This window comes from Macaca thibetana, chromosome 15, assembly GCF_024542745.1.
Source record: "Macaca thibetana thibetana isolate TM-01 chromosome 15, ASM2454274v1, whole genome shotgun sequence".
Taxonomy (NCBI): Eukaryota; Metazoa; Chordata; class Mammalia; order Primates; family Cercopithecidae; genus Macaca; species Macaca thibetana.
Genome location: NC_065592.1, coordinates 59,844,916 through 59,868,807, shown reverse-complemented (window position 1 = coordinate 59,868,807; position 23,892 = coordinate 59,844,916). Strand labels below are relative to the sequence as shown.

The 23,892-nt window shown below is 36.6% G+C and overlaps 1 protein-coding gene across 11 annotated transcripts in view; it reads left to right on the top strand.

The window, feature by feature from the left end:
* The window catches only part of FOCAD (focadhesin), a 312,387-nt gene that overhangs the window by 56,077 nt on the left and 232,418 nt on the right, over window positions 1–23,892 (top strand). For 9 of the 11 annotated variants that reach the window (XM_050761318.1, XM_050761319.1, XM_050761315.1 and 6 more), the window contains 2 exons: window positions 7,667–7,771; window positions 22,949–23,050. In XM_050761318.1, coding sequence (XP_050617275.1) covers window positions 7,667–7,771; window positions 22,949–23,050 — 207 coding nt within the window. Of the gene's footprint in view, window positions 1–7,666; window positions 7,772–13,646; window positions 13,809–22,948; window positions 23,051–23,892 lie in introns of those variants that run through there. The other 2 variants (XM_050761323.1, XM_050761324.1) reach the window with 2 other exon arrangements.

Sequence of the window (23,892 nt, the reverse complement as noted above, 5' to 3'; positions counted from 1 at the left end):
CAAACAGGAGTGGGTAGAACTTTCCAGTTACAGGAGGTAGCATGTGCCAAGTTCCTGTTGTGGGAAGGAGGATGGCTGTTAAGATGACCTGAAAGAATGCTAAGAGTGAGGGGAGAGTGGTATGAAATGAAGCTGGGAAGGTAGGTGGGAGTCAGACAGTGCAGGGCATAATTGACAATCTCGATGATTTGGGTCTTTATCCTGGGTGGAGAAGGAATGTACTGAAGTGTTTTATCTAGTGGGTGTTAGTGATTCCACAAAAGGCCATTTGGAGTGCAGTATGAAGATTAAAATTGAAAGTATTGGGTTTGGGGTAGGCACCTAGATGGGATACACAGAGATTAGGTGGCTGTTGCTGTAGTCGAGTGAGAGGTGATGGTTGCTTGCACTAGAGATGGGGGAAGTAGAGGAATTTGTGTGATATTTAAGGGATGAAGCATTCGTGGTGTATTGAATATGTAGATGACTGAAAGGGGTATGTCAAAGGTGACTCGTTGATTTCTGGCTTTCTCTACATTTAGATACGGAACATTAGAAGACCAGGTGTTGAATATGAGGCACAATTTAGATGCTGAAGTGGAAATGTCTAGTAGGCAGCTGGATATGCCTTTTTTTGTTGATATCCCCTGAACGCATTATACTAGGAATAAGTTAGGCATAATATCTAATCAGCTCTTTTTTGCCCTGATTAAAGTCTTTACCTTGATTTGTTAATTAACTCTTCTGGGTACCTGTGTACCTCAAACTCATACAGTCTACTAGTCTAAAAGTCTAATTCCAGTCCCTGAAAGTGTTCCTCAGAAATCTGCTTTTTCAAATTAAATGACATGTTTTTGTGTCTGTGCTAAATTGTAACTGAATACAGGTCCTAAGCGGAAGACACCATGGTTGTTTCATTGTTTATTTCAATTTATCCTCATACTGTCTCTCTAGGAGAGCAGGTTTAATTTTTCATTTGTGTTCAGGAAGTCCTTCCTCACTGGGCCAGGCACGGTGGCTCTCGCCTCTAATCCTAGCATTTTGAGAGGCCAAGGCAGAAGGATTGCTTGAGCCCAGGAGTTTGAGACCAGCCTAGGCAACACAGTGAGACTCTGTCTTTACAAAAAATAAAAAATTAGCCCGGTATGGTGATGCACACCTATAGCTCCAAATACTTGGGAGGCTTAGGTTCGAGCATCACTAGAGCCCGAGAGGTCGAGGCTGTGGTGAACTATAGTGAGCTATGATTGCACCACTGTGCTCCAGCCTGGGTGACAGAGCAAGACCCTGTCTCAAAAAAAAAAAAAAAAAAAAAAAAAAAAAAAAAAAAAAAAAAAAAAGAAAAGAAGTCTTTTTCACACTTTGAGATTATAAATATTTTTTAACTAATACAAAATGAAAGTTGTGCAAACAGTGGAAATTGTAGGTAATGGAAGTAAGTGGTGAAACTACTTTTTGTCATCTTTTTCTTTTCTTAAAAATCACTTTTGTTATTGAGCCCTGATGAAAAGTAGGAAATGGCAGGACTGGAAAGACTCAGGGCTAATAGGGAGTCTTAAAGTTTCCTTCACATCTTGGTCTTGGTTTCTGCTAGGATATGGAGAAAGCCAGGGTAACCTGAAGTCAAATTTTTTTGACATGGAATTAGGAACCAACTAACTCCAGTGACATTGGAATCCCATTCCTAGACCTATAAAAAAAATTATATGTACATATGCCAGGTGTTTTAGAATTGAATATTCCATTCACATGTATTTTGTTTTAAAACTTTCATTTTTCCACATAATATGTGATGGTGATTTTTCCATGTCACATGCATAAATCAGTTTGCAACCTTGTTAACAGCTGTATTCTGTTTAAGAGGAGTCACATTTTAGTCATTTTCCTAATGACAAACATGTATTTTTTTTCTCTTCCTCTTTAAAAGATAACACATACAGTATAGTTTCTTCTTTTTTTTTTTTTTTTTTGAGATGATCTCACTTTGTCACCGAGGCTGGAGTGCAGTGGCGTGATCACGGCTCACTGCAGCCCCAACCTCCTGGGCTCAAGTGATCCTCTCACCTCAGTCCCCCAAGTAACTGGGACTACAGACTCATGCCACCTCACTTGGCCAATTTTTGTATTTTTTGTAGAGATGGAGTTTTGCCATATTGCCCAGGATGGTCTCAAATTCCTGAGCTCAAGCGATCCGCCCACCTTGGGCCTCCCCAAGTGCTGGGATTATAAGAATATCTTCTTCTGAGTATAGGTAAGGGTATATCTGTAGGATGGGGTCATAGAAGCAGAATTTATGGGAAAAGGGGTATGTTCATTTAAAATTTTCATAGATGCTGTCAATTTGCTCTGCACAAAGGCTGAACCAACATATCAACATGAAAGTGCTTATTTCCCCTGCCTACTCTTTAACACTGAGTATTATGAATCTTATTCTTCTGTGGTTTGTGTTTCTCTGTTCTCTGCTCATTTTCCTATTTTATGATCTGCTTTATTTTGTTGCTTTTCTTATTTTGTGGGCATGTATGCTGTAAACATTTTATCTTAGACTGTCTCTTAACTTTGTTTTCTCTCTGCCCTGAAAACCTTCCCTACCGACTTTGCTGAAACTATCTGGAATTTTAGTTACAGGTTTTTCTTTTTATTTTTTACATTTTTTCACCATGAATTCTTTCAGAACAATTTGCTTTAATCTTTATAGTCACATTTGAAAAGTGATTGTATGTTCTGATATTCATGCATCAAAATTACTTGTAGTTTACATACTTTTTATTTCTTCAATCATTCCTTCCTTCCTTCCTTCCTTCCTTCCTTCCTTCCTTCCTTCCTTCCTTCCTTCCTTCCTTCCTTCCTTCCTTCCTTCCTTTCTTCCTCCCTCCCTCCCTCCCTTCCTCCCTCTCTCCTTCCCTCCCTCCCTCCCTCCCTTCCCTCCCCTCCCCTTCCCTTCCCTCCCCTCTCCTCCCCTTTCTTTTCCTTCCCTGAGACATGTCTTTCTGTCATTCAGGTGTGAGTGCTGTGGTGAGATCATAGCTCACTGTAATCTCAAACTCCTGGGCTCAAGTGATCCTCCTGCCTCAGCCTCCTGAGTAGCTGGGACTACAAGTGTGCGCCATCATGCTTGGTTTATTTTTTAAGGTTTTTTTTTTTTTTTTTTTTTTTTTTTTTTTTACAGAAATAGGATCTGTCTCTGTTGCTCAGGCTGGTCTCAAACTCCTGACCTCAAGTGACCCTCTGGCTTCCAGCCACCAGAGTAGCTGGGTTTACAGGCATGAACCTCTGTGCCTGGCCTCTTCAATTTTTTTAATCTTTTAAAAAAATAACAGCTTATTGAGATATAATTGAAATATTATAAAATCACTTTCAAAGTATATAATTCGGTGTTTTCAGTATAGTTACAAGGCTGTGCAATCATGCATTCTAATTTAACTGGAGAACCTCTTTAAGAAAAGTTTTCCGAGTTTTTTGTGTGAAAATATTTCTTTTGTTCTCGTATGTTACTCACTTTTTTGGGGGAAGATGTTTGGACTTACTGAGTTTTATAAGCCTTTCTCTTACAAATCCACATGCATTGCTTCTCTCAGTTTTGTTGTTTGTAGATAAGAATGCTGATGCCAAATTAGAAATGATGCAAGTCTAGTTGTTTTTATTTTATAATTTTTTTTGTTTTATAAAATTTAAGAGGTCATAGGATTTTTTTTTATCCTTTGAGAATTGTCAGCAATTATTTCAGAAAGCTTGCTTAGTACTTGGAAGCTTTTTCAATTTGAAGACGTAAGTCCAGTGAAATTTTCTTTGACTTTTGCTTCTCCAGTGGTTATGTTTTCTTTTAATTCACTATTTTGAGTTTTAGCGTGATTCAGATTACTATAACCTCTTTATGAAATCATACAGAATTCAACAATAATTTTCATTTTGCAGGAATAGATCTCAGATCCAGAATAACAAAGGCTTGAAAACAAGAAAAGCAGATTTTGCAATAAGAGATGGAAAATACTGGAGATTTTTAGGAGTTAGGGTGACTTTGTAGTTAGCTTTAGGCAAATTCCAGGCTTCAGCATTCATTAACTCTGATGCCTGTGCTTACACAGCTTCATCTGTAAAGAGGGAAGAACATTATTATCTTTATGTTATAGTATAAGTTTTGAATTATCCCAACTTTTTGAAAAAGCATGTAATTTACTAACATACTATTCTTTGTTTTTTTAAAACAACATAAGAGATGGGCTTATTATGATTTTTGATTATAAAGACGAGGATGTTGAGATCCCTAGGCATTAAGTGACTTGCCCAAGATTCCCTAGTTAATTCGAATTGAAGTAGGGTTTTAAATAAATATTAACCTGAAAGTATCCCTCTCAGTCCAATTGAAATATGTAAATAATATTTATTAAACATAATACTTATTAATATACATAATGTCTATTTCAAGTGGGTTGAGAGGGATAGTTTCAATTAAATTTAAGGCAAATGTGTAACCATTTGAATGGCTCTCTATATGTTATTTGATTGATGCCATCATCTTTCAAAAATTATAATCTACTCATGCTACACTCTTGCTGAAAATACAGCATAGACTCAGTTATCTACATAATAAAATCTGGATCCACAGATAAGAGTAAGTGAGACCTAACTTAAAGTTTAAAAAATTGGAGTTCATTTATCAGCATTGGTGATTTGTGAATCCCTTGGAATTAAAAGTAAATGTGATGTCTATTCTTTTCTCTTGGATTCCACTGCTTTCATAAAAAGGGAGGAGACCATAAAAACCATAGATCTGTTATCTGTTTTCTCTAGAACTCTGGTCATATGATGAATAAATAATTAAGGAAAACCAATATAGTTTCACATGCAAAAAAGGATTATTTAATTAATTCACATTTTTTGGAAGAAATTCAGTCAGAAATTCAATCAACACTGGTCATTTCAACTAATCATTAGGCTCAGAGTGCGGTCTTACGAGATTGCTAGGTGAAGCCTGGCCTTTCTTCAGTAGCATATAAATAGCTTAAATCAGACTTGAAAGCTGATTTTCAGTTGTATAGACATCGAAGGCTAGAAGACAAGAATACTTCTAAACATATAGTGACTCTTTCACCAGGACAGACCAAAGTAGACTCCCTATGATAGGCTTTAGTCAGATACTGGATTCTCAGAATTGCTCACCCAATTAGTGATGATGAGATCTTATATTTCGTGGCATCATATAACATCTAGATACAGGCCTGGGTCATAGCTGCAGGACTGCATCTCTGAGACCTGGTAAGTTAGCTTACAAAAATCACATATTTGGAGGAGTCAGATCCCATAGAACTTCTGAGGAGGCTGTATGAACTCTACCCTGTGACTGAGTCCAGACATTTGTAACTAGGTACAGGTTCTTGATAAATTGGTGATAGAGCAGTTATGTTGAGGGATCTCCAGGTCTTTGTAAAGGAAGGTGTAGTGAAGGGTTGTGAAGAACTGGAGGATATACTGGGAGATACTCGTCCTTATAGTCCAGAGTTCTCAGTTATAAAAAGGTTCTGATTCTGAAAAAGTAAATGTTGTGAAGAATTGCAAAGAAGGAATTTATTTTAAAAGTCTGGATGTTGAGGTATCTTTTTCCTAAGCTCTGGAGTAAGAGGAGTCTAGAAATTCAGTGTCAATAGAGAAGTTTCTCAGAAGAATGTGAGCAGTTCCAAAGGAAGAAGACAAGGCCATACCTTGGTTACCAAGGAGGTCCTCAAGGAGATGCCATGCAGTCAGACCTTCTTAAGGCAATACACTTCATTCTAGTTTACAAAAAAATTTCCATTTTAATTTTCACTGAGTTACAGTGGGATTCACTGGCCATTTTGTGGGCCAAAGTACTATAGAATTGACACAGTACCAATGTATAGCATGGGAGCAAGCCAAATCTCGATTTGACATCCATTGGAGAACACACATAGGAGATAGAATCTTAATGGAGAAGGCTTCATGAAGTGTTGGTACCTCTGTGTTCACCAGAGGATCCACACAGGAGAGAAACCATAGACATGTGACATATGTCATGAGAGATTCATCCATGAGTTATACTGCATGGTCCTAAGAGGATCCATATGGAAGAGAAAACATACCATTGTAGATTGTGAATGCTTCAGCTGCAAAAGAAATCTCAATACTCCCCAGAGAATCCATTTAGGCACTAAACCATTTGAGTGTCTATAGCAATGCTGTGAAATAGAAATACAACTTTAGCCACAAAGGCAAGCTACATATGTAATTTAGAATTTTCCAGTAGCCACATTAAAAAACCAGAAATAGAAGATATTAATTTTAATAATATATTTTATGTAACCCAATATATCAAAAATATTATTTTAACATGTAATCAATACAAAAAATTATACATGGTATTTAATATTCTTTTTTTGTGTCCCAAAGTCTTTTAAATCTAGCATGTATTTTGTACTTATAGAACATCTGAATTTGGACTAACCATATTACTAGTGCTCAGTAGCCACATGTGGCTGTTACTGTATTGGATTGTGCAGGTCTACTAAGTGGTCAAACCTTTTGTCAGTTGGAAAACTTTAAATGCCATAAAAAATACACTGAGTAACATCTCACATAAATGCCACAAATGATACCTAATTAAGTCCAAGTAGTGTTCTAACCCAAAAATAAAGTTAACATTGATTTCTAATCAACTATGTTCTGAATAGTAAATGACATAGTAAAATAACTTAGAAGAGTGCTTAACTTATGGTAATGCTCAATAAATGTTAACAAGCATAATTAAACAATAATTACTTTTTGGCTGGGCACAGTGGCTCACACCTGTAATCCCAGCACTTTGGGAGGCTGAGGAAGGCGGGTCACCTGAGGTCAGGAGTTTGAGACCAGCCTGACCACCATGGTGAAACCTCTGTCTACCAAAAATACAAAATTAGCCAGGTGTGGTGGCACATGCCTGTAATCCCAGCTACTTGGGAGGTTGAGGCAGGAGAATCACTTGAACCCAGGAGATGGAGGTTGCAGTGAGCTGAGATCATGCCGTTGCATTCCAGGCTGGGCAACAAAAATGAAACTCCATCTAAAAAAAAAAAAAAAAATTACTTTTTAAATTTAACAAATAGTGAGTTTTTTGTTTCTAAGATTTTTTTTTCTATTTTCCAGGGAGCTCTTTAAGAAAGGCAGCCTATTTTTCTTTTTGATATGTTTATCCTCTTATCTCTTACAAAAATAAGGAAAAAATTTAAATTGCTATTCCCTTTCTATTAGCTCTGTTTTAATGGGAGTTATTTGCTCTGATTGGTTCCCTGGCCCACTTTTTAGAGTGGCTGATCCATTTCATATATTTGGTTATTTTTCATGGTCTGCTAATATTTATAAATGAAAGATTTGGTCATTCGGTGCGGGTAACCAATGTGGTCACTGCTTGAAATTATGTGGGCTAATGTTTGTTTTTTCCTGATTGATTTTCCCCCAAGAGTATGTAGGCAGATGATTGATAAGTTTGTGGTTTGATTCTTTGGCTCCATTTCTTCTCCTTTAAATGTGTTGGATGGGTTTGGGCTGTACTGTAGAATGAGTTGAGTGCCTGTGGGTGGCTACTGTTTAATCTGGGTGGCAAGTATTAAAATTATTTTAAAATGATAGGATTAAGCACCTTATTAGAATATTCACTTTTTATCTATAACATTTAACATGCTATATTTCTTTACAGAAATACACATGGCTTGATAAAAGCCATTATGAAGTTACTACAAATGCAAGCTCTTAAGGAAGGACAAGGTGGGGAAAGGAATATTCAGAATATATATACCATTAGGTAAGCCTTTTCTCTTTTCATTTTTTTTCTTAAACAAATATGAATTTTTAATGAAATTATTAACTGTGACATGATAATCCATTAAGAATTAGTTATTTAATTCAGCAGGATATGCACACAGTGATTGTGGGTGTTGACCTCTCAGGAAGTTAGCATTTCAAAGACTCAGAGAATTGAGATAGAGTTGACAACATGATGAGTATCACCAGTGTGTGTTTCAGGGTTGCTAATTTGGAATTGAAATCTTTTACCCAAAACTTAGATTATTCTGTTTGCTCTAGAGTATGTAACCATCTTCACAGTACTATGAAAATGGAAGACTTCCTTTAACAAAGATACTTAAAGCAGAGGGGATTTAGGTTAGGCAGGTTGGTAATCTGCCTTACTATAAAAAGCAATAAGAGACTGCTATTTCCGAGTGACTTAGGCCAAGGTCAGTAATTAGGAGTGTTGATTTGTCTTTTCTTTGTCATCTGTAGAATGTAATAAGGTAGAATTGTTTTAAAAAAATAAAATATACGCAGCAGCAATAATACTACAATGCACTGGATTTTCTTGGGGGGGTTGTGGTCAAGGGAGAGAATCATACTCCCTTGTGAAGGTGACCTTACCTATTGCCTTGAAGGACCCAGGAAGCCATCTCTTAAGAGAGGGGCTCTGAGTTAGCAGAGGACTCAGAAGATGCATGTAATCAGTGTATGTTGCCCTAGGAACTCTGTTCAGTGAGGCATTCAGAATGTGTTTGCTTCAAAAGAATGACAGCATGGAACCATAAAGAAGGGCGTTGATTCATGTGGGGAAGATGGCTTACATGGGCTACGGTGATGAAACAGGGAAAGGAAATGAGGTGCTTTTGTTGTGAGCCACCACTGAATTGATCTTATAGCACCTTTAGTCTTCAGTATTTGACACCGCAGGTATCAGACGTGTGAGAGAGTTTGTCTCCAAAATACAGAGGAGTGTCTATTACTTACCTGTATTTATAGTGCTTTCTTTTTGATAATAAGTAAGTAGTATCTCATATACTGTATATGGGATGGTCTATGTCATGGTATATCTCATATACCATGATCTTTCCTATAATTTTTAGTGATACTTGTGATCTCTTATTTTTACAAGGATATTATTGTTTAAGGCAATTTTTTAAGCAAGGTCAAGATTTGCATTTTATATTTTTTTCTTAACATATTTTGTGAATATCTTCAAACATACAAGTTGGAAGAATGCGGTACAATGAATTAACTGATTTATTTTTAAGGGAAGCAAAAGGAAATTTTTTTTTTTGGAAAATACTATGAAAACTTGAGGTGTGCAGAGTAAAGCTTTCCAAATTGGTAAACATGCTTTTCTTTTTTTAAGTAGTGGTGTCCTTTGTGATGTAAGGGTTTATTCTTTATCCATTGCCTTGACTAGAATTGAGCCTGCAGAGTAAATGAGCAGATGTTAATATTTCTGGATAAACATCTGCACTTCCTCCTTTTTAGAAAGAAATTCAAACTCTTGGGCTAGAGTTCAGGATAGAAAATAATTCAATTTAGTTGTTGTTAAGAGGGGCTTATTTTTAAATAGGGAAGCTGTTGAAGTTTTTAATTGAAATTTTTATGTAACAGTTTTATGGAGATATAATTCACATATGACTGACCCATTTAAAATGTATGATTCAGTGACTTTTACTCTATTCACAGCGTTATGCCACCATCACCATAAGCAATTTTAGAACATCTTCATCATCCCCAAAGAAATTCCTTACCAACTAGCAGTCACTCCATATTTTCTCCCTGCTCAGGGAAGTATTTTTAGTTCAATGGTTCCCAACACTGGCTGCTCATTAGAACCACCTGGGTGTGCTTAAAAAGTGACAAACATGGGAACAATCAAATACCCTAGACAAAATGAATCAGAATCTCTGCCATGAGGCCTAGTGGTTTTAAAAGTGTCCTAGGTGATTGTCATTCACAGTGAGTACAAAATGGTGTGTCAGCTGCTCTAAAATGTGCATCCTAATTACTTGGGGACCTTGATGAAGTGCAGAATCTTTTTCCTTAGTCTAGTGTGGGCTCAAGATTCTTGTCTAACAGGCTCCCAGGTGATGCTGCTGTTGCCCTACCACACTATTGAGTAGCAGAGCTACCGCAGCATCAGCATACCTGTGAAGAATGCAGAACCTTGGACTCCATCTCAGAGTGCCAGAGTCAGAACTGCATTTTAGAAACATTTTCTAGGTAATTTATAGGCACCTTAAAGTATAAGAAGCATCAGTTTATATGATGGTAAAAAGAAGTTTTCTATGATGCAGAGAATTTGGGTTACTCATTTTAATTCTGATTGTCTTCACCATGTGCAATTGTTAGACCTTTAATTATCTGTAATGTTTGACCTGTTAATTCATTTTTTCCTGTAGTTGGTTCTTTTAACTTCAGTCTTGTTTCAAAAGGCAATTGGTGCAAGGTGTGGGTAGGAAGACTAGTTTGAGAAGCTGAAAAGAATTGGATACATAGGGTTGTCTTTAGATAACATGGCACCTTAAGAGGTCCATAATCAGTCACCTGAATTGGCATAATCCGGTAATGTTTATGGAGAGCCCTTATGTGAATGACCGTTTGGCACTATAAATCAGTAGAGTGTAATCGAGTGTATAAGAGCCTTAAGTTCCTCCAAGGGGGATTGTGGATGGCAGAAACAGAGGAGAGGTGAGCCTGAAGAGCATATTCCCCTCAAGAGAGCTATGATTACCTGAGTCAAGCATAAAATTGTCATGCTGTTTTAGAGCCTTCTTTGCCACATGTTGGTTAGCAATATCATCCAGCCTTAAAGAGGCAACTGATGAGCTGTGTATGAAAGCACAAAAGGGATATGAGAAACTTAGAACTCCACTGAGAGGTATTTTCTGGTTATTCTGTAGGATTAATTTAAAATAGAAGGAGTATGACAAATAAATGTAAGCTTTCTGGGCATGCAGCTAATCTGTGTTTTTATGGTATTAAGCGCTATGCCAGTATTCAGTTGGGGCTTAAGTATTTCTTACTTCTTTTTCTCCTAATAGCTGATTAATTTGAATTACAGTACAACAGAATACTTGGTCATCTTAAATGGTCTGTGCTGAACCGAGTAAGTTGTACCAGTATGGGAGTGGACAGAAAAGGAGAGATATGAGAACCAAGAATATTAGGCAGTGACTTCCCTTAGCCCCTCTGAATTTTATGACGGAGCTCTAGAGATGGTGTTCTTTTTATTGTACCTAGAGCTTAGTGGTTTTCACACTTGTCTTGCATAAGAACCACTGGGGCAGTGTGTTGAAAGTACAGCTTCTGAATCCTACTTGCCAGAGATTCTTACTCATTCAGTAGGTTTTGTGTGAGACTCAGGAATCAGCATGTTATCCAGTTGCTCAATGATATGGAAATATGTAATTTGTGGATTACACATGAGAACTATTGCTTCAGTATCTGAGAACTTGATGGTACCATATGTGAGCTTCAAGGTTTCCCTTGAGGTAGACTAGACGGGATCTTGGGTGGCTTAACCATGCCTCCTTTTCTCTATTTGGGTGGCAAGAAGTCTATATCTTTCTAAGTACCAAGGCACCAAATTTGTCTTACATGTGTCAATCATGGACAATAGAGAGGCCAAGAGCAGAAGCAAAGAGTGACTGTAAAGGAAAAGCAGTCCAAAGAGAGCAAGCCAACTTTGGATGCTAGAGAGAAAATGTAAGAGATCATGGATTTGTTCAATGAAAAAATTCTGTGGCTCCAACACATGTTAGTGTTCTTCATGGTCAGACGGTGGGTAGGTGGTTGTGGGAGGAGGCGGGGAAGAGAATCTTGAACATCCTCTTAGAAACTGACACTTGTTTACTGTGCATAAGGAGCTCGTCTTTGGAGTTTTTAATGTCTGGAACATGGCCCAGACTTGTGCATTTTTAACACGAGATTTGAATGGAGGTGGTTTACTGACCAGGCTTTGAGAAACGCTGGATTAGAATCATGTGTAGTTAATACAGTTCATATTGCTTAACTGGACCCTCCTTTCTAAGCAGTCTTTTCTTTAGCTTTGTGGCTTAAACAAGATTTGGCATAGATATTTAAATAGGGCTGCAACTCTCAGTTACCTTTGTAACTGGAAGCATAGTGCAGTACATTTGGCTACTGTGAATAGCTAAAGAGCATATGCCAAGTATAAAACTCTAGGCCCATGAGTCTCAACTCTGGCTGCACATTAGAGCCCTCTTAGGAGCTTTGAATTATATAGATGATTGGCCTTTACCCAGAATGACTGAAGGGTTGGTCTGAGGTGTTGGTATCTTTTTAAAAGCTTCCCATGTGATTTCCAGTGTGCAGGTAAGGGTGGAGAACTGCTGGCCAATTGTTGCCATGAAACAGTGGGACTTCATTGTTGCCACATGTTCAGATTTTTCAATATAAATAAAATTTTTATGTGAAATCTTTTGACTGAATGCTGATAACCAATTCAAAGTTTTTAAAATGTAGGGTAGGTAGACAAAACACATCTGCTTACAAGATGCAATCCATGGGCAACAAGTTTGTGACCTCTGATGCAGGTACTATTTTCAAGAATTTCAGAAGCCCCTTTCTAGTTATACTAATTGATATATTTTTTAAACCACTATGTGGTATCGTTTAGTTCACACATTCTTTTTTTCTCCCTTTTTTATTTGGTCTGAATTTTCTTTTGTTTAGCTAGAACCCGTCTTTTCTGTAACACACTTATATTTAAGTTATTTAAACTTTTTTTTTTTTTGAGACAGGGTCTCACTCTGTCACCCAGGCTGGAGTGCAGTGGTGCAGTCTTGGCTCACTGCAACCTCTGCCTCCCAGGCTCAAGCTATCCTCCCACCTCAGCTTCCCCAGTAGCTGGGACTACAGGTGCTACACTACGCCCTGCTAATTTTTTGTAGAGACAGGATTTTGCTATGTTGTCCAGGCTGGTCTCGAACTCCTGAGCTCAAGCGATCCACCTGCCTTGGCCTCTCAAAGTGCTGGGATTACAGGTGTGAGCCTTGGTGCTGGGCCTATCTAAACATTTTCTAATATCGATTGTGCAGGAAGTGGGGCAGAGAATCAATATTTGGCTGGTATTTTGGTTGCAGGGAAGAATAACTAAATTTTCATGGGTTGTAAAGTATTAGAGGCTAATTTTCTTATTTGCTTTGTAAGATGCCATTTTCCCCATGAAATTATATCATGTGCTTTTGCTTTTAATTTTTTCTCTGCATATTCATATTACGGCAATCTTTTAAAGATCTCTCTTCCCTCAGCTAAAGTGAGGAAATAGCTGCGAATTCATGAGCAGTAACTGCTTGTTCCAGAATTCGTGTATTTTTTTGATGTGCCAGACAGTGGCTGACATGCACAAATATCAAATGTTAAGAATCTTATTTGTGGGAGGGTTTGGTCTGGTAAACATCAAGCTGTACTTTCTGAAATAAGGGAATATTAAATGTTTGTGGCAGATGGTGTGCTCTGAAGTGGGCAATTAGGCCAACAGTAATGGATGATTGTACCCTGAGTAGATTAAAGTTATGCGCCCTATGTTTGTATTTGTTCATCTCTTTGTGTAGTAGTATGTAGTTTATTTGGAGGGAGAGTTAAGTTTGAGGACTTAAAGATGTATATCCTAAAGACTGAGATATTTTGTAATTCATATTGATTTTTTTCCTTATCACTGAGGGCAAATGCAGTCATCCCTTAAGGCCATCAAATAAAGAAAAGCAAGAGCAAGCCCAAGATAAATGCTGATTTAACTGCACAAAGACCAGTTTGCGGTTGTGGATATCAAAATGTAGCTCCATTTTTAATTTCAATAACTTGCTTTTTAAGCATTGTTTTTGCATTTTCTCCTATTGTCTGTTTTGAAGGAAGACACGGAGCCAGCTGCATGAAGAGTGCAGGAAGAGTGTTTCAGACGTAGGAAAAGCAAGTGCCCAGAAGCTTGGCCCATGAGAGGAACTAACAGGAGGCAGAGTGGCTGGAGTTTAGTGCTCTAGGGAGTGTGAGGCTGGGACATTGGCTCAGGAGAGGTAGGCATGGGCTAGAATATGCAAGGCCATGGCAAAGAGTGGGTTGTACTTAAAGAGCAGTGGGAAGTCATTAAAAACGTTTCTTTTTAGCTTACTATCTTGAAATAATTTTAAAGTTCCAGAAAAGTTACAAGAATAGTACCAAAGACTCCCATGTACCATGTACCCAGATTTATTAGTGATTTTGCTCTTTGCCACATTTGCATTATCATTATCTCTGTATAATTAATAAAAAACATTTGAGAGTAAATTGCATACATTCAAGAATGTGTTTTCTAAGAACAATGATATTCTCTTATATAACCAGAATATAAAATTGAACATTGATATTACTTTTTATAACATACAGTCCATATTCCAGTTTTGTCCATTGTCTCAATAATGTCCTACCTTTTGCCTTTTTACTTTTTAATGTATGAGATCTAGTTTAGGATCACATGTTGCCTTTGGTTGCCATACCTTTTTAGCCTTTTAACATCTGGAACTGTTTCTCATCCTTCTTTGTTTTTCATGATGTTGGCATTTTTGAGTTCCATATAAATGATGCTGTGTCCTTCTGAGGATAATCACATGTGGAGGTACTGGTGTCCATCTTGCCTCTCATTGGGGATTTTAATTTTGGTTACCCAGTCAAGGTGTTGTGTGGTTTCTGTACTGAATAGTTATCATTTTTTTGAACTAATAAGCAATCTGTGGGGAATACATTTTGAGACCATGCAAATATTCTGCTCCTCATTAAGCTCAGTACTCCCAACCAGTTTTCACTGTGATGACTACAAAATGGTGATTTTCCCAACTGCACCACTCCCTTTATGTTTATTAGTGGCAAAAGAATTAGCTATATGGTTTAGAGGTGGAAATTACTATTAAGCTATCAATCAAGGATATTAAGGAGATAAATCAGATTCTGATTCGGACTTATTTTCTAAGGGAAATCCAAGTTAATTTTTTTTTTTACATTAGCAGTATACTTACGCTGCTGATACATGTGCTTTCTAAAATCGAAAAAAGGTTAATTAAAAATAATATGTGGCTGAGTTAAGTTTGATATATTTTAAATGCCTTTTTATTGAGATATAATTTACATACTATAAAATTCACTCTTAAAGTGTACAAATCAGTAGATTTTATTATGATCACAAAGTGATGTAACCATCATCACTGTCTAATTCCAGAATATTTTCATCACCCCAAAAAGAAACCTCATACCCATTATCATTCATTCCCCAATACTCTATTCCCAGCCCCTGGAAAACACTACTATTTGTGTCTTTGGATTTACCTTATAAATGGAACAATACAGTGTGGCGTCTTTCACTTAGCATAATGTTTTCAAGGTTTCCTTCATGTTGTAGCATGCATCCATACTTCATTCCTTTTAATCTATTCCATAGATATAAAATTTTATTTACCCATTTGCATTTTTAGTGTTTTTTTGCCTTTTATATATATTTTAAAGGTAAACTACTTTTTGTAAGTTACTGAAAATGAACTGTAGTCCTTAGAGTAGTTTAGTTGTTTTTCATATCTAGATACATTTCATTATTATATTTACTATTTCTCAATGATGTTGCTCATCCTCTAACTCTTAAAAAAATCGACTGTCAGCTATTATCATATGGCTTTGTTTTCAAAGTGAGCATTTTGCTTTTGGGGGGTTGATTATTTCAATACTTGAATATATTATCTGAAGGGATCTCCTGAGGTATAAATGTTTGGTTTTACTTAGCATAATGTAAGTATGACACCTCTACAATCAAGCTGCCATAAGGGATTGAAACCAGTGGAATACATTAATGCAATAATTAATTTTATTTTTATTTTACTGAAGTTACAAAAACTTACACTCAGGGAGCCACCATTTCTGGACAGAACATATCATATAACTTTTTTTTTTTTTTGGAAATGGTCTTTGTAGTGTTTTTGAAAGCAGAAGTTCTAATGAGACTGAATTGTAGCAACTACCTTAGATATATTTAGGTTTAATTTACTGGTATGTAGCCTTTTTTGGGAGGGTAGTCAGGACCTTCTTTAAGAATTACATAAAAGTTTTGGACTTTCTCCTGTTATAGAAAATGTACACATGCATATATACTAAAAATTTTACATATGGTTTCAGTGGGCTTGTAGGAATCATTATAGAAAAATCAGAGAAAGAAGATGGGAAAGGATGTAGTCAGATCCGCTCCTGAAAAAGCCCAGCAGAGTTAAGGATAAAGAAGAAGATAGGAAAGTAATTGAGAATACATAGCCAGTAGTACTTTGCAAGGGCCATCTGTCTCTTTGCAGTTCCATTCTTTCTCTCTAGCTACATGTTTTGCTCCTGTTTTCATTTCCTCTTTTCCTTCCTCTTTTCTATTCAGGAAAGTCTTTGTTCACAATTTATGGGTCGAATCACCTGGGGTTTACACCTAGGATTTACTTTTAGAATAAGCTGCACCCATCATACAGTCTTCCAGTTAGCAGTAGCCACCAGAAAACACTTTATATGTCTTCTAATTGTAGATGTTTAATTGAAAGATTGGTATTATAGTTTGCTGATAAATGTCTTTAAGGCCACAAAAATGTTGTAATTTTTGCTTATTAGCCTATTAGTTTGTCTCTAAGTGTCCCCCCCACCAAGTGATCATAGCACACAACTTAATGAAAGGAAGGTTGTGGATCCCTAAGTACATTTATGTTTCCCCCTAACCAATTACCTTGTACTTAAAATAGTTCCAGACTTTTGACGTTGTCAGGCACCATTGCATTAAAACCCTGGCCCTCTAAAAGGGATTCTGGGAAAGGTTCATTGTTGGGGGAGAATCATTGTAATAGGAAGTATATTTTCAAAGAAAGGAATCTTATACTGTCTCTGCCTTATAGACTCAAAGAAAAGATGTTGTCACTCAAAAATGACAAAATTACAATTGCTTTGCTACAAGTCTCTTTCTAGGAGCTTATGTAGGAAGGATAAAGATGCATTTGTCTTAAAATTATGTTATAGGATCTACAGAAATTCACAATTATTGTTTAGTTTTTCCTTTTGAATTATTATTTCTTTTTTATAGTAATATTCATGGTGGAGTCTTCATAATTTTATATTATGCATCTTTTAACTTAAAATCTGCAGATTAAAAAAAATCTCTTTTTAGCTTCTAACCAGCAGTTTCAAATCAAAATTCAGAGCAGGTAGAGAAATGCTTTTAAAATGCATATTTGATGTAGTAAGTGCTATGCAATGCTTCTGAAAGCGCAAGGGTCACAGCTGCATACATGAAAATGCATGGTGACTGCAGGCATTGTTTCCTCACACAGAAAAGGCAATCTGTGTCTGTCGCTGAATTTATGATGTAAATCAAATCATAGCTTTCCTATATTCAGAGATGTAACAAGAAGGTTGAGGTGACCTAAAGGTTACAAATAACTTTTGCTTTTTGATTTGCCTACCACAGAGTATTTTTTTTAACCCCCTCATTTCTATTAGGATAGATGTATTTATACTTGGAAAGGTGAATCCAGTTACATATTTTATCATTGCCTCTGCTAGTCTGGGGGAACTATGCATTTATCATTCATTCCTTCCTCACTCCGTTCTGTTAGGATACATGTACTGTACTGCTCTGTGCTGTTGATGATATTAATAAAGAGTGGGAATATTGAAGTATTAGGTACCAACTCTGTGTGCGTCCTCTGTGCTTTTTTTCTCTGAACAGCGTTGACTTTGGGACAATGTGCTAGAGGGACTGTGATAAATTGGCTTCCCATGATCCAGTTTATTTTGTCATTTGCAACAACATGAATCAACCAGTTTAAGAGTTTAAGAAGGTGATTTGGGGAAAGTATGTGTGTGATAATTACATTTATTGTAGATAGGCATTTGGCACTGAAAGGGAAACAAAAAGATTAAAAAGACACATACCCAGCTTTCATACTGCTTATGCTGTAATTTAAGAGACAAACCTATCCTGATGATAATCATAATTGTACCCACTTCTGTAGTTCTTCTATTTGCTAGGTATTAAATGCTTTACTTAAAATAGCAATTAAAATACTTGTAAATCACGAAATGGGGAAGTGCCAAAGAATGTACAACAAATTGGATCATCTCTTGTAGAACAACAACAACAACAACAACAACAACCCCCCCCCCAAAAAAAAATGCACACAGTAAGAGAGACATTATAGGCACTAGAGACCAATGAAGGGTGACCTGGTTGCCTGGTTTGTATTGATCTTGATCTTTAGAAATAATGTCATTCTCTTTTAAGGAGAAAGCAGAATCTATTGGCTATCTCAGGAGTTAGAAAATTCTGATTTAAAAATTTCTGCGGACATAGCACTTTACTTCCTTCTGAAATAAAAAAATAGGGTGATTTATCTCTGAGCTAAAAATAGAAGTCCTTTTTTTTGAGGACTTAGGTTTTATTAGACATTGGACTTAGAGCCATTTAAGCTTGGGATAGAATTATTAGTAGCTGAGAGCTGCCATCTTTAATACTTTTTGCCTTTGCAGGGTTTGTTTGCATCTGTAGTCCTGAGCAGTACTAAGGTTAGGGTGTTAATGGGTGGCTTGGGTTATACAGTATTCGCTCTGGAAGGTATTTAGTCTGATCGCCTTATTTTATTATTGGTGAAGAAACTTTGGCCAAGAGAGGTTGATTCTCTTGCGTGAGATCACGTGATTTGTGGCAGAGCCAGGATGTAAATTTGGAACTTTTGATTCTTTTAATTCAGTTCTTTTCCCTCACACTTTTATCTCACCTCTCCACTTCTATTTTCTGAGATATGGACATGGCTACATAATAGTAAGTGATTCCAATAATGTTCTGTAGTCACTGCATATATTAATATAAATAATAATAATGATGATAATGTGTCATGTTTGTGTTTATTTTTTCAAAACTTGTATAGCTTATTGTCTGCTACTGTTAGTTTTATTTACAAGTGATCGGGCTGATTCATCAGCCCATCTATCCTTTTGAATAAAGCGTTGTTAGGCAACATAACTTGAATAGCCGGTTTGGGGATAATTAGAAATTTGAGGCATGACTCAGGTTGTGTTTTGGCATTTTTCATACCACATTCTCCCCTTTTTTGATCAGTAATGCTTCCAATTTAAAGTTGTTAACTTGACTCAGTTAAACTGTGGATCCTTTCATTTACCTTGACCTTTCTCAGTTGGATATATCTGAAAAAATGGAAAGGCTAACAAGCAGTGGGTGAGAGGAAGAAAGTAAAGAAAAATCTTGAGTAATCCATAAATGTAATAATCAACTCTTTAATACAGCAAGACTGAGCTATACTTAGCTTTATTGAATTTTAAATGCTCTAATTATAATATTTTAAGTAGGAAAATAACTTCATTTTCTGTCATATCCAAATTAGCATGAATATTCTTTAATGCCCTTTATTCTATGTTTTGTAAAGGAATGATTTTACATTTGTTTTCCATTTTAAGGCTTTTAGTTTCTACTGTGTTCTGTTACTCTTGTGCATCCAGTTTGATAACTATATTTCCTTAAGAAAATCACAACTTTGATCATGATTGATTAACTACTTTTCATTCAGTGTAAGGAAAGGTGAAAGTAGAAAAGTAGAAGCATAGTCTTTTTTTTTTTTTTTTTTTTTTTTTTAAACAGTTCGGGATTGGTGCAATGCTTTCTTCAGTGATGGGCCTTCCATAGTACTTGTCATTTACTCAATGCAGTGATTCTTGACCAGGAACAATTTTGTCCTCCAGGGGATATTTGGCAATGTCTGGAGACAATTTTGATTGTTATAACTAGGAGAAATCCCACTTGTATCTTGTGGGTGGAGGCCAGGGATGCTGCCAAATGTTCCATCGTGCATAGGACAACCCACACAATAAAAAGTTATGTGGCCCAAAATGTCAGTAGTGCTAAGACTGAGAAACTCTCATGCATGGGCAGTTGTGCAATGAAGTTTATTGAGTTAAAAAATACATCCGTTCTATTACATGAGCCTAAGGCTTTATGGATTATTTTATATATGTATTACATACCAATTTGATGACTCAAGGGAGAATTTAGCTCTTTGCTTCATTATGATTAAGGTATTAAAATTGTGGCAATTATAATTGATTATAGGTTAGTATACTTAGTTGAAATAGTATGTTAGTAATCAAATAATCAAATGCTGATCAACAGGAGGATTCAGTGTTCTCCTCTTATACTTACCTTTTCCCTCAAGCTTTTCAGCTTCTTGGAATCAATATTGTGTATCATTACCTGCAATATTGCCACTGAGATCTGACATAATCAGTTTTTTGAAAAACTTAATTATCTAGATGTCTAAATCAGTAGTTAATCTTTATGATCCCTATCCTACTATATTTTACTTAATCTCATTTTTTGAATTTAGGTCTGAGATACTAAATAAAATCTGCTGAATCCAATAGCTAGCAAAACAGGCCTTCAGCATCATGCAACAAAGCTGGGGTGGCTCCCTCGGTATGCATAAATGTAAATTATAATAGAAATGTTTGCCATGTATACATCACTTTTAATCCCATTTTATACTGTTTTTTATTTCTGTTGACCTTATTCAATTTGGACAAAACTGTGTATTTTAAAAAGGAGATAGATCCTTAGTAGTTTTTTTGGTGGGGTGTGAAGGATAGAAGGGAGATGACTTATAAAGGAAGAATATTAAAAAGCACTTCAGTGCCTTGTGGTAACTTGTTGAGTTTTCTTCTTAAATATTTGTAAGTGCCATCATTATCTGGAAGATTAATGGATGATTATATCTGATACTCTTTATAGCAATATGGTTCTTATCAGAAGAACCCAAAGCTGCTGAAATAATTGTAGGTACTGTTTCTGCTATTTCTTCCTTTTTATGTGGTGTTTTTTTGTTTGTTTGTTCATTTGTTTTTGGTGGAGACTGGGTCCTGCTGTGTTGCTCAGGCTGATGTCAAATCCCTGGCCTCCAGCAATTCTCCAGCCTTGGCCTCCCAAAGTGCTGGGATTACAGGTGTGAATCACTGCTACTTGCCTGTTTTGTGGTTTTAATTGAACATGACCTGCTGAACTTTCAATCTAAGAATTTCATCTGATGTGACATACCTGAGAGGCTTTTAGGATTTGTAATATTTTTCTTAGTATTTGTGGCAACCAGAGTGGAAGCAAATTCTAGGTAGATTTAACTGCCAAAGGGTTTGGAATTGGGAAACATGAATGATTTTGATATGATTTCTGAGTTTTGGCATTAAAAGTTGCTTGGAGTGATCCCTTAGCAATGATAGCATTCCCATCAGTCAGAAATAGCCTGTGCTTTAGCAAACAGGAGGCTGCCAGCATGTGAAGTTAGTTAGTACATGATAGGTTAGGTGAGGTTAAGAAGAAATAAAGAGATAGTGTTATACCCAGAAACTGTGTGGTAGTGTCAGAGAGGTGTTTCATGTGTGTTTCAACGTGATAGATCTACTGTACTCTTCTGTTTTTAAAAGAGAAAAAAACATAGTACATTTGCCACCCCCAACACCCCTGCAGTAGTTTTTACTTGTAGCAGTTCTGAATCCTGGCAACATACTAAAATTACCCGTAGAGTTTTAAAAAATTGCTAAGGGACAAACTTCATTCCTAGCAAGTCTAAGATAACAGACCTGGGCATTAGTATTAGGATTTCCACAGCTAATCTAACTTGCAACCAAGATTAAGAAACACTGCTTTATAGCAGTGCATCAGAATTTCCTGCAGGGCTATTTATTAGGTCCGGGCTAGGGCTTGAGAATTTGCTTTTCTAACAAGTTCCCAGTTGATCTTACTAGTAAGGCATCATATTTTGAGAATCATCATGAAGGCAGTCTTAAAAAATCATTTGAGTGTAACTGATGGTCTGATAGTCACTGTTTTTTGAAAAATCGTTGCTGGAGATATGTAGTTGGGTTAAAATTAAAATTAAAGAATAGCATTATGTATGTGGTTCCTTTTATGCTAAAAAGATTGATCTTTTTGTATTGTTTGCATGTTTTTACAATGAGCATTTTAATTTTTTTTTTTTTTTTTTTTTTGAGATGGAGTTTCGCTTTTGTTGCCCAGGCTGGAGTGCAATGGTGTGATATCAGCTCACCACAGCCTCTGCCTCCAAGGTTCAAGTGATTCTCCTTCCTCAGCCTCCTGAGTAGCTGAGATTACAGGCATGTGCCACGATGCCCGGCTCATTTTATGCTTTTAGTAGGGACAGGGTTTCTCCATGTTGGTCAGGCTGGTTTCAAACTCCCAACCTCGGGTGATCCACCCGTCTCGGCCTCCCAAAGTGCTGGGGTTACAGGCGTAAGCCACTGCGTCCCACCTTACATTTTATTTAAATATTTTCTTGGTGGAAAAAGCCACATAAATAATAACTAAAAATTTTATAGTACTTAATAGTTTAAAAAGCTGACCAATTTGCAATTATTAGTAGAGTAGCCTTTTTGAACTATTTAAAATAACTCATGGTTGTGCTTTTTTTTTTTTTTTGAGTTAAACCCCATTCTTTGAGAATCCAAATTTCAGATTTTATGTTTTATATAGTCTCTTTAGGTATCTTAATGGAAGTAGCTCAAATAAAAGGATTCATCTGCATTCAACAGAAATTTTATGCATCCTCAGTTTGGTTAGTTTGTTGTTAAGATGGAAGGAATATTTCCTTTTTTCTATTCTTAAATATGCTGGGAAACACAGAACTATACAATGGGAATAATGAAGTGGAAACAGAGAGGGAGAGACAGGGTTGGGGTAAGGTTGGAGGAAATGGAAATTTCCAGGCTTGGAAAGAGAGCAGCAGTAGCAGGAGGAGGAGGTGGCCTGTGACCTCTAGGAATGAAGGATCAAGGGGATGGATATGAGAGAGCTCCTGGATTCAGGAGCTTGGCCAGAGTTACAGAGCTGTTAAATGGAAGAGCCCATTCCCAAATCTGGATCTCTGAGGCTCCTGGGTCCATTTTGTTTTCTGCAAAAATGTTAGGTAAAGGCAGGGAGGAGAGTCAGTTCTGATGAACCAACTCTGCAACAAATGGAGCAAGTGATCATTTTGTGACAATTATGAATCCTGAAAAAAGTCTCTAGATTATATTGGCTTCTTTGCTGCTATATTTGGATATTGAAAATGTGTAGTCTTGAACGACAGCTTCCCATGTGACTTTTTGTGTTTTTCAGAAATCATCCTCATCCTTTGATCACTGTGCTTGAACACAGACCTGATTGCTGGCCAGTATTTTTGCAGCAGCTGACAGCGTTTTTCCAGCAGTGCCCTGAAAGGTAATATAAAATTAAAATGTAAAATAAAGTGAGGGAGACAGAATGGTATATGCCAATTTTAGAGCTAGAGTTTTTTTTGTTTTGTTTTGTTTCTTTTTAGCTGCTTTGATCTATAATGTTTTCTCTTGAAGAAACATCCTAGAGCAGGTTGTAGTTTTCTATTTTCTTTTAAAGAGTAAAAGAAAAAAAATACCAGATTTATTGGTTGTTGAAATGTTGAATATGAGAAAAGCTGTTATTAAAGAAGTTAAACATTGGTAAGTGGTTAGGGAAGTTGGCTAGAAAAATTCAGTAAGCTACATATCTTCTATGTACACTATACATATAGAAGATAGGTTCTTCCCCCTGGAAATTGGCTAATAAGTTAGTCTCTCCATTAGAAAACTGCCAATTGGGATAAAGTATTACTGCCAAGTGGGATCAAATAGCCACCATATGTGCAGTTAGTGTACTTTCACCAAGGCCTCTTGATGGTCCTCAAAGCTACTCCCTTTTCTTCTATCCTTACTACCATGACACTGGTTCAGGGCCTCATTGTCTCTTGCTGTGGCTCTTGCCACCTGTTCCTAACTGGTGTCTCTGCCTCCAGTCATGTCCTGCTCAAATCCATTCTCTAAACATTCCTCAGAAGGATATATCAAGAGAGTGAATCTTACAGTATCACTCCCGTGCTTAAGTCTCTGTGGCCGTGGTTTTCAAACTGCAGTTGCAGTGCATGGGCTAAGCATGGAGCATGTTCCCACCCCTTCAGCTCTGTTTTCATAGCACTTACTTGTTGATATCTTATGGAAGCTTTCTATGGGAAAACAAAAAGGTTTGGTTTCTGAAACAGTTTGAAATTC